The sequence below is a fragment of the Embiotoca jacksoni genome, unplaced genomic scaffold (genome assembly GCF_022577435.1).
Source record: "Embiotoca jacksoni isolate LCO1_2020_lvr unplaced genomic scaffold, fEmbJac1.0.p SCAF_153, whole genome shotgun sequence".
NCBI classification, from domain to species: Eukaryota; Metazoa; Chordata; class Actinopteri; family Embiotocidae; genus Embiotoca; species Embiotoca jacksoni.
In genome coordinates this window covers 42501-60000 of record NW_027185289.1, presented here as the reverse complement: position 1 = coordinate 60000, position 17500 = coordinate 42501, and the positions used below count along the sequence as shown (strand labels likewise).

The window sequence follows — 17500 nt, the reverse complement described above, 5'->3', positions numbered from 1 at the left end:
GCCTGCATCAGAAGAACAACCTCCTTCCCTGCAACACAAACCACACACACACACCCTGAACCACCTGCAGCATTCAGAGCTCCCTCCAGAGAAAAGGTACTTATAGGTCATTCCTTTCTACCACTTTAATTAGAATCACACAACTACTTTATTAACAATACGATGATGAAAGGTTTCATCTCTATCTTTACACAGCATTTTGCCCAGGAAGCCTGTTTTGGAAAAGTCTCAACCGTCATCTGGATTAATCCTTTAAATTCTGTCTGATAGCAGAATCTTTTTTTTATTAAGCTGTATGTGGTGATCATTTTATCCTCTTTGATTAACATGTACTCTATCTTCTGAAGACCAGAGGACCGAGGAGAGCTGTCCGTCATGGACTGTCCTCCAGTCAGCTGACCTCAACCTCTCTGATGAAGACTGAGGAACATCACGCTGGGATGACGAGGGTCATCGCTGGAACAGGCAGTGTGTGAGATGTGTGAAGTGGTGTGAGATGATGTGTGAAGTGGTGTGAGATGATGTGTGAAGTGGTGTGAGATGATGTGTGAAGTGGTGTGAGATGATGTGTGAAGTGGTGTGAGATGATGTGTGAAGTGGTGTGAGATGTGTGAAGTGGTGTGAGATGTGTGAAGTGGTGTGAGATGTGTGAAGTGGTGTGAGATGTGTGAAGTGGTGTGAAGTGGTAAGAAGTGGTGTGAGCTGTGTGAAGTGGTGTGAGATGTGTGAAGTGGTGTGAGATGTGTGAAGTGGTGTGAAGTGGTAAGAAGTGGTGTGAGATGTGTGAAGTGGTGTGAAGTGTGTGAAGTGGTGTGAGATGTGTGAAGTGGTGTGAAGTGGTGTGAGATGATGTGTGAAGTGGTGTGAGATGTGTGAAGTGGTGTGAAGTGTGTGAAGTGGTGTGAGATGTGTGAAGTGGTGTGAGATGTGTGAAGTGGTGTGAGATGTGTGAAGTGGTGTGAGATGTGTGAAGTGGTGTGAAGTGGTAAGAAGTGGTGTGAGCTGTGTGAAGTGGTGTGAGATGTGTGAAGTGGTGTGAGATGATGTGTGAAGTGGTGTGAGATGTGTGAAGTGGTGTGAAGTGGTAAGAAGTGGTGTGAGCTGTGTGAAGTGGTGTGAGATGATGTGTGAAGTGGTGTGAGATGATGTGTGAAGTGGTGTGAGATGATGTGTGAAGTGGTGTGAGATGATGTGTGAAGTGGTGTGAGATGTGTGAAGTGGTGTGAAGTGTGTGAAGTGGTGTGAGATGTGTGAAGTGGTGTGAGATGTGTGAAGTGGTGTGAGATGTGTGAAGTGGTGTGAAGTGGTAAGAAGTGGTGTGAGATGTGTGAAGTGGTGTGAAGTGTGTGAAGTGGTGTGAGATGTGTGAAGTGGTGTGAAGTGGTAAGAAGTGGTGTGAGCTGTGTGAAGTGGTGTGAGATGTGTGAAGTGGTGTGAGATGTGTGAAGTGGTGTGAAGTGGTAAGAAGTGGTGTGAGATGTGTGAAGTGGTGTGAAGTGTGTGAAGTGGTGTGAGATGTGTGAAGTGGTGTGAAGTGGTAAGAAGTGGTGTGAGCTGTGTGAAGTGGTGTGAGCTGTGTGAAGTGGTGTGAGATGTGTGAAGTGGTGTGAAGTGTGTGAAGTGGTGTGAGATGTGTGAAGTGGTGTGAGATGTGTGAAGTGTGAGATGTGTGAAGTGGTGTGAGATGTGTGAAGTGTGCGAGATGTGTGAAGTGGTGCGAGATGTGTGAAGTGTGTGAAGTGGTATGAAGTGGTGTGAGATGTGTGAAGTGGTGTGAGATGTGTGAAGTGGTATGAAGTGGTGTGAGATGTGTGAAGTGGTGTGAGATGTGTGAAGTGGTATGAAGTGGTGTGAGATGTGTGAAGTGGTGTGAGATGTGTGAAGTGTGAGATGTGTGAAGTGTGAGATGTGTGAAGTGGTGTGAGATGTGTGAAGTGTGAGATGTGTGAAGTGGTGTGAGATGTGTGAAGTGGTGTGAGATGTGTGAAGTGGTGTGAAGTGGTGTGAAATGTGTCAGATGAGGTGCTCCTACCGAACGCCTTGTCCTCTCCACTCTTAGCCTCGCCTCCAGGATCCAGCTCGGCCTCCCCCAGATCGCTGGGACTGTCCTCTCGGCCGGGAGTCTCCCCCCTCTCCTCCTCAGGGCAGCACAGCCCCAGAGGGAACTCTGGAACCTCCTCCTGGTACCACACACACACACACACACACACACACACACACACTCTTGTAATCTTCTGTCTTGACAAGATTTAAGATTAAGTTTTACATAATTACATGCCAGCCTGTCGTTTTACAACATTCAACAATATTTTGTAAATAAGAATCCTTTGACTAAAATCCCAGCATGACCATGTTGGTGTTGCTCCTCAGAGGATCGTTTGGGGTTCATTTTTAAACTCCTCAATCCACCTCCATGACCATTGCAGCTTTGTTTTTTCTTTCTCCAACTTCAACTCCTCCATATTTGCTTCAACTGTTCATATTGCATCATCCAACTCTGCCATTATTAGAACTACATTTCCAAATGAACACTTCACAGAGAGAAGGTGTGTTTACCTGAGACGGGCTGTCCAGGTCAGGTGGAGAATCACTGCCTCCCACTATCCTCCTGCTCACCACATCCAGCTCACAAACTCCTGGTGTCTCCATTTGTGTTGCTCACCAGCTGGAAAGTTAACCTAAAAACACACCAGATCAAAGTCTTGTATTTACTGGTGAACAGTGAAGGCAGCATCACATCATGCCTGGTCGGGTTCAGTTAGTCATATCAACTCTATGTTGAACCACCTCTACACCATGTGTCTGTCCCAGGTAGATCTACAGTATGTGTCTGTCCCAGGTAGATCTGTCCCAGGTAGATCTACAGTATGTGTCTGTCCCAGGTAGATCTGTCCCAGGTAGATCTACAGTATGTGTCTGTCCTAGGTAGATCTGTCCCAGGTAGATCTACAGTATGTGTCTGTCCTAGGTAGATCTGTCCCAGGTAGGTCTACAGTATGTGTCTGTCCCAGGTAGATTTGTCCCAGGTAGATCTACAGTATGTGTCTGTCCCAGGTAGATCTGTCCCAGGTAGATCTACAGTATGTGTCTGTCCCAGGTAGATCTGTCCCAGGTAGATCTACAATATGTGTCTGTCCTTGGTAGATCTGTTCCAGGTAGATCTACAGTATGTGTCTGTCCTTGGTAGATCTGTTCCAGGTAGATCTACAGTATGTGTCTGTCCTAGGTAGATCTGTCCCAGGTAGGTCTACAGTATGTGTCTGTCCCAGGTAGATCTGTTCCAGGTAGATCTACAGTATGTGTCTGTCCCAGGTAGATTTGTCCCAGGTAGATCTACAGTATGTGTCTGTCCTTGGTAGATCTGTTCCAGGTAGATCTACAGTATGTGTCTGTCCCAGGTAGATTTGTCCCAGGTAGATCTACAGTATGTGTCTGTCCCAGGTAGATCTGTCCCAGGTAGATCTACAGTATGTGTCTGTCCTTGGTAGATCTGTTCCAGGTAGAGCTACAGTATGTGTCTGTCCCAGGTAGATCTGTCCCAGGTAGGTCTACAGTATGTGTCTGTCCCAGGTAGATCTGTCCCAGGTAGATCTACAGTATGTGTCTGTCCTTGGTAGATCTGTTCCAGGTAGATCTACAGTATGTGTCTGTCCCAGGTAGATCTGTCCCAGGTAGATCTACAGTATGTGTCTGTCCTAGGTAGATCTGTCCCAGGTAGGTCTACAGTATGTGTCTGTCCCAGGTAGATTTGTCCCAGGTAGATCTACAGTATGTGTCTGTCCCAGGTAGATCTGTCCCAGGTAGATCTACAGTATGTGTCTGTCCTAGGTAGATCTGTCCCAGGTAGGTCTACAGTATGTGTCTGTCCCAGGTAGATTTGTCCCAGGTAGATCTACAGTATGTGTCTGTCCCAGGTAGATCTGTTCCAGGTAGGTCTACAGTATGTGTCTGTCCCAGGTAGATTTGTCCCAGGTAGATCTACAGTATGTGTCTGTCCTAGGTAGATCTGTTCCAGGTAGATCTACAGTATGTGTCTGTCCTTGGTAGATCTGTTCCAGGTAGATCTACAGTATGTGTCTGTCCTTGGTAGATCTGTTCCAGGTAGATCTACAGTATGTGTCTGTCCTAGGTAGATCTGTCCCAGGTAGGTCTACAGTATGTGTCTGTCCCAGGTAGATCTGTTCCAGGTAGATCTACAGTATGTGTCTGTCCCAGGTAGATTTGTCCCAGGTAGATCTACAGTATGTGTCTGTCCCAGGTAGATCTGTCCCAGGTAGGTCTACAGTATGTGTCTGTCCTTGGTAGATCTGTTCCAGGTAGATCTACAGTATGTGTCTGTCCTTGGTAGATCTGTTCCAGGTAGATCTACAGTATGTGTCTGTCCTTGGTAGATCTGTTCCAGGTAGATCTACAGTATGTGTCTGTCCTTGGTAGATCTGTTCCAGGTAGATCTACAGTATGTGTCTGTCCCAGGTAGATCTGTTCCAGGTAGGTCTACAGTATGTGTCTGTCCTTGGTAGATCTGTTCCAGGTAGATCTACAGTATGTGTCTGTCCCAGGTAGATCTGTTCCAGGTAGATCTACAGTATGTGTCTGTCCTTGGTAGATCTGTTCCAGGTAGATCTACAGTATGTGTCTGTCCTTGGTAGATCTGTTCCAGGTAGATCTACAGTATGTGTCTGTCCTTGGTAGATCTGTTCCAGGTAGATCTACAGTATGTGTCTGTCCTAGGTAGATCTGTCCCAGGTAGGTCTACAGTATGTGTCTGTCCCAGGTAGATTTGTCCCAGGTAGATCTACAGTATGTGTCTGTCCCAGGTAGATCTACAGTATGTGTCTGTCCTAGGTAGATTTGTCCCAGGTAGATCTACAGTATGTGTCTGTCCCAGGTAGATTTGTCCCAGGTAGATCTACAGTATGTGTCTGTCCCAGGTAGATCTACAGTATGTGTCTGTCCTAGGTAGATCTGTCCCAGGTAGGTCTACAGTATGTGTCTGTCCCAGGTAGATTTGTCCCAGGTAGATCTGCAGCACCCAGTGTTTAGCTGGAAAGATCACAGTCAGTAATGATATATTGGTTCAATCTGGTCCGGAGACAGCAGCTCTAAGATCTGACCTGTGTATGTCAACATTATGAATCTTGAACACTCAAATTCCTGGAGAGTACACCGAGTAATCTTACACATGTAGGATTATACGTGTTGAAACACTGATACAGAGTCCGAGACTTTCACTGTGGAAAAAGGAAAAACACAAAATCCACAACGGCATCAAATTGAAATCCAATCATCTTCTCGTGATATCGTATTATTACAAATGTGTGTCTCATCTGCATCACAGATCCAACTGTATTTTTTGCCCATACAGTCCCATTACAAACTGTGTTTCAGAATAATTTCAGACATGTAAACAAAGGCTTGCTGACAGCAGCTGCAGATCCAGCAGGTCAAAAATACCAACTGATCTGAAGCGAGCTCAGCTTTTACATGAAGAGAGGACGAAGCTCATCACCTCAGTCTTCACATCGCAATAAGACCACATCCAACCAGACAGAAGCACACACACATGTATGACACACACTCCTGTTTTGGGGAGCCCCACGCTCAGGTGTCCCGACCCGACGACCCACACTCCCTGTCCGGCCTCCAAACACGAACCTTTCCTTTCCATCTCTCCGCTGAGACCAGCTGGTAGTTTGGAGGCCAAAGTGTATATTAAAGGATCGCGACAGTCTGGAGATGACGTCATTTTAAACTGCTTAACGTCACAGATAACTGACACAACGCAGACAACTTGCGGAAGTTACAAACGAGGACTCGGCTGGTTACCGTTTATGACATCAGCGAGCAAATCAGGGAACAATGTTGACTTTTAAATGTCGTGTTTTGCTCACATCAGCCTGTCAATCAGGAATAAACATGTTCATGTCAGCGTCGCAGCCGTTTCCTGCATCTGACAGACACGAGCACCGAGCAGTTAGCCGTTTAACCGGGCCGGTGACACCAGCTCCCCGGGCCGGTGACACCAGCTCCCCGGGCCGTTTAACACGAGCTCCCCGGGCCGGTGACACCAGCTCCCCGGGCCGTTTAACACGAGCTCCCCGGGCCGGTGACACCAGCTCCCCGGGCCGTTTAACACCAGCTCCCCGGGCCGGTGACACCAGCTCCCCGGGCCGTTTAACACCAGCTCCCCGGGCCGGTGACACCAGCTCCCCGGGCCGGTGACACCAGCTCCCCGGGCCGCCCCGTGCTGCTCTCCGGTCAACCACAGCCGTCCTACCAGGGACGTGAGCTCACGGTAACCAACTTCAGAAGTTAAAGGAAACACAGATATACGCAATAATATACATGTAACATGTAAGCCGAATTAAAGAACACACAATTTCGCGTTTTGACAAGTCCGAGTTCACGCAGTGTTTGCGCTGTCGTCCCCGTGGCCGACGCGGCTCCGGTAAACCGAGGACGTCGTGAGGGGAGGCTGGTGTGACGTCCATCGGGCTCGAGTTAGCCTCGGAGCTAATGGCACCGCGAGCATTTCATCATTCTCTCTGGCCGTAGATCAGCCTCCGACGACATGTCCGGGTGTCCTTCCGGTCACGCCGGGTGTCCCCCTGGACAGCACGGACCGCAGCGGACAGATGAACTCAACCCGCGGAGAGGACAACACGTCCCCGACGTCGGCTAACGGTAGTTAGCTATTGTTAGCAGGGCTGATCCCGGCTACCAGCTAGCCTCGCCGGCTAACCCGGGACGTTACCTCGGAGCACGAGACGTCGTCACGGCTGGACGGACCCCGCTCAGGTGGGACGGACCCCGCTCAGGTGGGACGGACCCCGCTCAGGTGGGACGGACCCCGCTCAGGTGGGACGGAGAAGCGGTGTGGAACCAGCACGAGACAGTGACAGCGGGTGAACGCGTCGCTCGTCGACCTGTCTGTCCTCACTGGAGCAGCGCGGGACACCGAGCTGGCGGTGACGACAACATCCGCCGACACCTTTTCACAATAAAACCACGGCGCGAGGACAAAGGTCAGGTGAAACGGTTTTATTGTGAAAAGTACGTTTGTATAATCCGCTTGTTGTCCAGTCTTCTGCCATGTTGTTGTTCCACTTCCCACACGTCCCCGTTGTCCAGGAGACACTGGTCTTCAAAGACAGAGTCTCCAGGGTTGAAAGACCCGCCATCAAATATGCACGTGTTCTTCCGTGATTTGTGGCATGCGATGTGTGTATGATCTTAAATTAAGTATTAAATGGATTTAACAAGAAATACACAACCACACATCATTTTGCCATCAACATTTTAAATTTGAAAGTTTACGCAGCACTCTCATATTTCCGGTAATAATCCGGCTAACTTGACGCATCTGAAGTCAAAACCAAAAGCAAAATCTGAGCTCGTTTTTCCGGGACGTCAGGGAGGGAGGAAGAAACCGGCCGAGGGACACCCGTCCCACCAACGAGCAGGAAGAAACCGGCCGAGGGACACCCGTCCCACCAACGAGCAGGAAGCCTGTTCACAGCCCAGCTCACCAGTAGAAAACATCTTCTTGGTCGACAGACACCATTCATGTTGCCTCCCTGAAGACAGCCAGGTGTTGGGACGTTTTTACACATGATTATTATTGTTTTTTTCAATGCCATGAATGAACCAAACAGAAATCAACATTTTAAATATAGCTCATAAAGTAGAGAATCAGGAACTCTTCTTTACAAAACTAAACCAAGCAGGGAATGATGATGATGATGATGATGATGATGATGATGATGCTTCACATTGATCCCAAGGAGACATTCAATTATTGGGGTTTAAGGTGCAGATCAGTGAATTAGAAACTATTTCCAGTTTTAAACTCTGTTTTTTTCCAACCTATCCACTTCACAAACAGACACCTGAGGCTGGAGGAGGAGCCAGCGGCTCCACGTCAGCTGTTACATCCCATATCAATCACAGCAAAAACAAATCAGATGAGATAACAGAGGCGATGGGTCAGGGTGAGGCTGGTGAGCACACGCATACCACACGCGTGTAACTCCAGCACAAGTTTCATTTCCTAACTGTACTGATATAACCAGCGTGGGAGGCAACACACCTTTAAAATTCAGGAGTTTTAATACATTTATTTTATTTGGTTCATTACATAAATCAAGAATTCAATAACCTGCAAGATAGCTGTCAGTAACAGTGTTATTGTTGTCTGATATGAACTCTTTCTGGAGGTTTTGTCTCTTTTCCCTCTTTTAGAGATGTCCTATGTTCTCAATCACTTACAGCCAGAGTTATAAACATGATTACAGCAGTGTTGGTGTGGACATTAGAGAGAATAACACGTATTAGTGATGATAATAGATTTAAAAGTCCTATAAAATTGTGTCATGAAAGTAGGTTCAAAAACATGAAACTTCCTGTTTGGACCATCTCCAACAAGTAGCTGTGTGGTCTCTGTCCTGCCACCAGGGGGCGCCAGTGTCGTATTGTTATGTGTTATCTTGTCATAGTTCAACATGTGACTCGTGCAGTCATTTTCTCAGATGCTTTTTATGACGTACATCATGTTGCTTTTTTCAGGACACAAATACAGTTAAAATATGAAATATTATTCAGATGCAGTAACAACAGACAGTCAATATTTACAGCAGCAGGGGAATCAAACAAGGTGATTGGGACATCTGTAATGTTGAATCAGTGAAGACTGTTGTGTCAAATAAGCAATTAGTCAATTGTCAGAGTTCATCAGGAGTTGTTCATAATACATAATTCATCTCTCATTAATAACTCAAGACATTATAACCCCAGCGTGTGCAATTGCTCTGTTTTCTGTCATTATGGAGGGAATATATTTGGAGTTTTAACATTCTGACAAAAAAAGACATCTGAACACGTGGTGTTGGATGTTAGGACATACTTTTATTAACCAGGCTGAGAATCTGTTCTCTGACACGATGTCAGACGTTTCCTGTTTTTAAGTTTTGTTAAAAGCGAATTTTAACTCTTCTTTAAAATGACAAATGTCTCATGCAGGAGGTTTGAATGTGTCCGTGAGGAGAGGGGACAGATCTGAGCGACCACACTCCCAGGTCCTCACCCAGGTCCTCACCCAGGTCCTCTCCTCACCCAGGTCCTCTCCTCTCCCAGGTCCTCTCCCAGGTCCTCTCCTAGGTCCTCACCCAGGTCCTCTCCTCTCCCAGGTCCTCTCCCAGGTCCTCACCCAGGTCCTCTCCTCTCCCAGGTCCTCACCCAGGTCCTCTCCTTTCCCAGGTCCTCTCCCAGGTCCTCTCCCAGGTCCTCACCCAGGTCCTCTCCTCTCCCAGGTCCTCTCCTAGGTCCTCTCCCAGGTCCTCTCCTAGGTCCTCACCCAGGTCCTCACCCAGGTCCTCTCCTCACCCAGGTCCTCACCCAGGTCCTCACCCAGGTCCTCTCCTCTCCCAGGTCCTCTCCCAGGTCCTCTCCCAGGTCCTCTCCTAGGTCCTCACCCAGGTCCTCACCCAGGTCCTCTCCTCACCCAGGTCCTCACCCAGGTCCTCTCCTCACCCAGGTCCTCTCCTCACCCAGGTCCTCTCCCAGGTCCTCTCCCAGGTCCTCTCCTAGGTCCTCACCCAGGTCCTCACCCAGGTCCTCTCCTCACCCAGGTCCTCACCCAGGTCCTCTCCTCACCCAGGTCCTCTCCCAGGTCCTCTCCCAGGTCCTCACCCAGGTCCTCACCCAGGTCCTCACCCAGGTCCTCTCCTCACCCAGGTCCTCTCCCAGGTCCTCTCCCAGGTCCTCTCCTAGGTCCTCTCCCAGGTCCTCTCCCAGGTCCTCACCCAGGTCCTCTCCTCTCCCAGGTCCTCTCCTAGGTCCTCTCCCAGGTCCTCTCCTAGGTCCTCACCCAGGTCCTCACCCAGGTCCTCTCCTCACCCAGGTCCTCACCCAGGTCCTCACCCAGGTCCTCTCCTCTCCCAGGTCCTCTCCCAGGTCCTCTCCCAGGTCCTCACCCAGGTCCTCTCCTCTCCCAGGTCCTCTCCTAGGTCCTCTCCCAGGTCCTCTCCTAGGTCCTCACCCAGGTCCTCACCCAGGTCCTCTCCTCACCCAGGTCCTCACCCAGGTCCTCACCCAGGTCCTCTCCCAGGTCCTCACCCAGGTCCTCACCCAGGTCCTCACCCAGGTCCTCACCCAGGTCCTCTCCTCACCCAGGTCCTCTCCCAGGTCCTCTCCCAGGTCCTCTCCTAGGTCCTCACCCAGGTCCTCACCCAGGTCCTCTCCTCACCCAGGTCCTCTCCCAGGTCCTCACCCAGGTCCTCACCCAGGTCCTCACCCAGGTCCTCACCCAGGTCCTCTCCTCACCCAGGTCCTCTCCCAGGTCCTCTCCCAGGTCCTCTCCTAGGTCCTCACCCAGGTCCTCACCCAGGTCCTCTCCTCACCCAGGTCCTCTCCTAGGTCCTCACCCGGCGCTCTCGGAATTCCAACTGGAAGGTCTTTGCTCAGCCGACCAATAAGCGAACGGTTGTGCGCTGGAAACCGAATCCGATTGGCTGAAATCAGTAGAATGTTGTCATATCGGCAGCTGGTTGGCCGCACGGGCTGTCCGAACGCTTAAGACCCGCCCACTCTCTCCTCTGAGAGGACGTCGTTTTCCATCCAGGGCAGAGGGGGAAAAAACGGCACACGGAGAGGGAGAGCCGGGCGGAGGTTTGGCTGGAAAAACGGGGGAATAACGGCCGCTTCACCGGGATAAAAAACAACAAAAAACAACAACCATCGTCCAGGAGGAGGTAACGGCTGGATTCACCGGCGGTCGTTCACGGTACGTTCCCCGCTGCTCTTGTTACGGTGCTGGTAGTTTGACTGAGACCACCGCTCGGAGACACACTGGTGTCAGATGACATCAACCGGGCTGTTCTTCTTTTCTTTCCACGTACAGTCGACTCCTCGCAGTAATGGACATGTGAGACCCGAAGGGACAGACACTCCGGTGTCTTACCGTGTTCCGGTGTCTCAGTCATTGTTGCTCGGTGGAAAAGCTCCTCAGACTGCCGGAGCCTCCGTTAAGTTTCCCAGCAGGTCTCTTTTCTTTGATAACTTCTGACTACCGGCTCCGGAGGAGGTCTGAGTCCCGGAGAGCAGCTGACCCCTGACCGGGGGACACCGTCCGAACCGCAGCCTGACCCCTGACCCCTGACCCAATTCTGGATACACTCTCCTACCTGGAACAGCTGTAATCAGCAGGTCAGAGGTCATCAGACCGGAACAAGAGGACGGATCCACACTTGTTAACCTGTGTGGTGATGGTGTGGGCTCGGCTGGTCCTGGATCAGCTGTCCGGTGGGTTGTGGAGGCACATGGAGGTTAGAGGGAAGTTCCTTCCTGCAGATCCAAGAGCTCAGTGCTCACTGCTGTTTGTTATTTTTAACATGTCTGAATATTTCACAGATTTTCTCTGCTTTTCAAAGTGAATCTACGATACGATATTCTTTATTGTCCCCATGGGGACACTTGTGTTGCTGCATTTGATAGAATTCTGCATTTTGAACATAACCTAACATTATTTCTAAAAACAACATACATTTATGAGCCATAAATAGCGAGGTTTAAGTACAACAAGAATGCATTTCACTTTAAAATAAACAGTAAAACACAAAAACGCAGTGTATAGAGCTTCAACACGGAAACAGTATAAACATGGCGGATCCTGGGTCAAACGAGCAGCTAAACACGTTTTATTAGCTTCATTACTTCCACGACTTTCAGAGTGGACGTTTCCACGTGTCACCCGCTCCGTCCTCTGAGACGCTCCGTCCTCTGGGGATGATCCACTACTGAGGATCTGGTGAACAACGAGCTGTTAACAGAGGATGCAGCTGTTTGTTCTCCGGCTCGGAGCAGTTCTGTGTTTGTGACTGATGTGGTGAAATATTATGGGTGGTCTCACCGAACACGCTCCTAACACGCACCCGACACGCACCCAACACGCACCGAAGACGCACCCAACACGCACCGAAGACGCACCCGACACGCACCGAAGACGCACCCGACACGCACCCAACACACACCGAAGAAGCACCGGAAACGCACTGAACACGCACCGAAGACGCACTGAACACGCACCGAAGACGCACCCGACACGCTCCTAACACGCACCGGACACGCACCCAACACGCACCCAACACGCACCGAACACGCACCCAACACGCACCGAAGACGCACCTGAGACGCACCCAACACGCACCGAAGACGCACCCGACACGCACCGAAGACGCACCCGACACGCACCGTACACGCACCCAACACGCACCGAAGACGCACCCGACACGCACCCAACACGCACCGAAGAAGCACCGGAAACGCACCGGACACGCACCCAACACGCACTGAACACGCACCGGACACGCACCCGACACGCACCCAACACGCACCCAACACGCACCGAACACGCACCCAACACGCACCGAAGACGCACCTGAGACGCACCCAACACGCACCGAAGACGCACCCGACACGCACCGAAGACGCACCCGACACGCACCGTACACGCACCCAACACGCACCGAAGACGCACCCGACACGCACCCAACACGCACCGAAGAAGCACCGGAAACGCACCGGACACGCACCCAACACGCACTGAACACGCACCGGACACGCACCCGACACGCACCGAAGACGCACCCGACACGCACCGTACACGCACCCAACACGCACCGAAGAAGCACCGGAAACGCACCGGACACGCACCCAACACGCATTGAACACGCACCGGACACGCACCCGACACGCACCGAAGACGCACCGGACACGCACCGGACACGCACCAGACATGCACCTGACACTCACCTGACACGCACTGTAGGCGCACCGGACATGCACCCAACACGCACCTGACACTCACCGGACACGCACCTGACACTCACCCGACACGCACCGGACACGCACCGGACACGCACCGGACACGCACCGGACACGCACCTGACACTCACCTGACACGCACTGTAGGCGCACCGGACACGCACCGATCAAGCACCGAAGACGCACCGGACACGCACCGATCAAGCACCGAAGACGCACCGGACACACACCGGAGACGCACCCAAGACGCACCGGACACACACCGGAGACGCACCCAACACGCACCGAACAAGCACCGGAGACGCACCGAACACGCACCCAACACGCACCCAACAAGCACCGAAGACGCACCGGACACGCACCGATCAAGCACCGAAGACGCACCGGACACACACCGGAGACGCACCCAAGACGCACCGGACACACACCGGAGACGCACCCAACACGCACCGAACAAGCACCGGAGACGCACCGAACACGCACCCAACACGCACCGAAGACGCACCGGACACGCACCGATCAAGCACCGAAGACGCACCGGACACACACCGGAGACGCACCCAACATGCACCCAACACACACCGAACACGAACCCAACACGCACCCAACACACACCGAACACGCACCGGACACGCACCGGACACGCACCCAACAAGCACCGGACACGCACCGGACACACACCCAACATGCACCCAACACACACCGAACACGCACCGGACACGCACCCAACACGCACCGGAGACGCACCCAACACACACCGAAGACGCACCGGAAACGCACTGAACACGCACCGAAGACGCACTGAACACGCACCGAAGACGCACCCGACACGCTCCTAACACGCACCGGACACGCACCCAACACGCACCCAACACGCACCGAAGACGCACCTGAGACGCACCCAACACGCACCGAAGACGCACCCGACACGCACCGTACACGCACCCAACACGCACCGAAGACGCACCCGACACGCACCCAACACGCACCGAAGAAGCACCGGAAACGCACCGGACACGCACCCAACACGCACTGAACACGCACCGGACACGCACCCGACACGCACCGAAGACGCACCGGACACGCACCAGACATGCACCTGACACTCACCTGACACGCATTGTAGGTGCACCGGACATGCACCCAACACGCACCTGACACTCACCGGACACGCACCTGACACTCACCCAACACGCACCGGACACGCACCGGACACGCACCTGACACTCACCTGACACTCACCTGACACGCACTGTAGGCGCACCGGACACGCACCGATCAAGCACCGAAGACGCACCGGACACGCACCGATCAAGCACCGAAGACGCACCGGACACACACCGGAGACGCACCCAAGACGCACCGGACACACACCGGAGACGCACCCAACACGCACCGAACAAGCACCGGAGACGCACCGAACACGCACCCAACACGCACCCAACAAGCACCGAAGACGCACCGGACACGCACCGATCAAGCACCGAAGACGCACCAGACACACACCGGAGACGCACCCAAGACGCACCGGACACACACCGGAGACGCACCCAACACGCACCGAACAAGCACCGGAGACGCACCGAACACGCACCCAACAAGCACCCAACAAGCACCGAAGACGCACCGGACACGCACCGATCAAGCACCGAAGACGCACCGGACACACACCGGAGACGCACCCAACACACACCGAACACGCACCGGACACGCACCCAACAAGCACCGGACACGCACCGGACACACACCCAACATGCACCCAACACACACCGAACACGCACCGGACACGCACCCAACACGCACCGGAGACGCACCGGACACGCACCCAACACGCACCGGACACGCACCCAACACGCACCGAACAAGCACCGGAGATGCACCCAACAAGCACCGAAGACGCACCGAACACGAACCCAACATGCACCCAACACGCACCGAACAAGCACCGGAGACGCACCCAACAAGCACCGAAGACGCACCGGACACGCACCTGACACGCACCGAAGACGCACCGAAGACGCACCGAACAAGCACCGAAGACGCACCGGACACGCACCGTACACGCACCCAACACGCACCGAAGACGCACCCGACACGCACCCAACACGCACCGAAGAAGCACCGGAAACGCACCGGACACGCACCCAACACGCACTGAACACGCACCGGACACGCACCCGACACGCACCGAAGACGCACCCGACACGCACCGTACACGCACCCAACACGCACCGAAGAAGCACCGGAAACGCACCGGACACGCACCCAACACGCACTGAACACGCACCGGACACGCACCCGACACGCACCGAAGACGCACCGGACACGCACCAGACATGCACCTGACACTCATCTGACACGCACTGTAGGCGCACCGGACATGCACCCAACACGCACCTGACACTCACCGGACACGCACCTGACACGCACCGGACACGCACCGGACACGCACCGGACACGCACCTGACACTCACCTGACACGCACTGTAGGCGCACCGGACACGCACCGATCAAGCACCGAAGACGCACCGGACACGCACCGATCAAGCACCGAAGACGCACCGGACACGCACCGATCAAGCACCGAAGACGCACCGGACACACACCAGAGACGCACCCAACACGCACCGAACAAGCACCGGAGACGCACCGAACACGCACCCAACACGCACCCAACAAGCACCGAAGACGCACCGGACACGCACCGATCAAGCACCGAAGACGCACCGGACACACACCGGAGACGCACCCAAGACGCACCGGACACACACCGGAGACGCACCCAACACGCACCGAACAAGCACCGGAGACGCACCGAACACGCACCCAACACGCACCCAACAAGCACCGAAGACGCACCGGACACGCAGCGATCAAGCACCAAAGACGCACCGGACACACACCGGAGACGCACCCAACATGCACCCAACACACACCGAACACGAACCCAACATGCACCCAACACACACCGAACACGCACCGGACACGCACCGGACACGCACCCAACAAGCACCGGACACGCACCGGACACACACCCAACATGCACCCAACACACACCGAACACGCACCGGACACGCACCCAACACGCACCGGAGACGCACCCAACACGCACCGAAGACGCACCTGAGACGCACCCAACACGCACCGAAGACGCACCCGACACGCACCGAAGACGCACCCGACACGCACCGTACACGCACCCAACACGCACCGAAGACGCACCCGACACGCACCCAACACGCACCGAAGAAGCACCGGAAACGCACCGGACACGCACCCAACACGCACTGAACACGCACCGGACACGCACCCGACACGCACCGAAGACGCACCGGACACGCACCGGACACGCACCAGACATGCACCTGACACTCACCTGACACGCACTGTAGGCGCACCGGACATGCACCCAACACGCACCTGACACTCACCGGACACGCACCTGACACTCACCCAACACGCACCGGACACGCACCGGACACGCACCTGACACTCACCTGACACTCACTGTAGGCGCACCGGACACGCACCGATCAAGCACCGAAGACGCACCGGACACGCACCGATCAAGCACCGAAGACGCACCAGACACACACCGGAGACGCACCCAAGACGCACCGGACACACACCGGAGACGCACCCAACACGCACCGAACAAGCACCGGAGACGCACCGAACACGCACCCAACAAGCACCGAAGACGCACCGGACACGCACCGATCAAGCACCGAAGACGCACCGGACACACACCGGAGACGCACCCAACATGCACCCAACACACACCGAACACGAACCCAACATGCACCCAACACACACCGAACACGCACCGGACACGCACCCAACAAGCACCGGACACGCACCGGACACACACCCAACATGCACCCAACACACACCGAACACGCACCGGACACGCACCCAACACGCACCGGAGACGCACCGGACACGCACCCAACACGCACCGGAGACGCACCGGACACGCACCCAACACGCACCGGACACGCACCCAACACGCACCGAACAAGCACCGGAGATGCACCGGACACGCACCCAACACGCACCGGACACGCACCCAACACTCACCCAACAAGCACCGAAGACGCACCGGACACGCACCGGAGACGCACCGGACATGCACCCAACACGCACCCAACACACACAGAACACGCACCGGACACGCACCAGACACGCACCCAACACGCACCGAACATGCACCGGAGATGCACCCAACACGCACCGAAGACGCACCGGACACGCACCCAACACGCACCGAACAAGCACCGGACACGCACCTGACACGCACCCAACACGCACCGAAGACGCACCGGACACGCACCCAACACGCACCGAACAAGCACCGGACACGCACCTGACACGCACCGGACACGCACCTGACACTCACCTGACATGCACTGTAGGCGCACCGGACACGCACCAGACACGCACCCGACATGCACCGAACAAGCACCGGAGACGCACCCAACACGCACCGAACAAGCACCGAAGACGCACCGGACACACACCGGAGACGCACCCAACACGCACCGAACAAGCACCAGAGACACACCGGACACGAACCGGAGACGCACCCAACACTCACCCAACAAGCACCGAAGACGCACCGGACACGCACCGGAGACGCACCGGACACGCACCCAACACACACCGAACACGCACCGGACAC

At 54.1% G+C, this 17500-nt stretch overlaps 2 protein-coding genes across 2 annotated transcripts in view; one reads left to right on the top strand and one right to left on the bottom strand.

The window, feature by feature from the left end:
• txlng (taxilin gamma) overlaps positions 1-6960 on the bottom strand; it is a 14807-nt gene extending 7847 nt beyond the window's left edge. Inside the window, exons 1-4 of the mRNA XM_069149912.1 lie at positions 6755-6960; positions 2557-2678; positions 2033-2180; positions 1-28 (exon numbers count right to left, since the gene is read on the bottom strand). The exon at positions 1-28 is cut by the window's left edge and continues 64 nt beyond it. Coding sequence (XP_069006013.1) covers positions 1-28; positions 2033-2180; positions 2557-2649 — 269 coding nt within the window. The 5' untranslated portion in view covers positions 2650-2678; positions 6755-6960. The remainder of the gene's footprint in view (positions 29-2032; positions 2181-2556; positions 2679-6754) is intronic.
• A 3671-nt stretch (positions 6961-10631) lies between these two features.
• Positions 10632-17500, top strand: part of ccdc102a (coiled-coil domain containing 102A) — a 48674-nt gene continuing 41805 nt past the window's right edge. Inside the window, 1 exon segment of the mRNA XM_069149911.1 lies at positions 10632-10780. The gene's annotated coding sequence lies outside the window, so the exon portion shown is untranslated.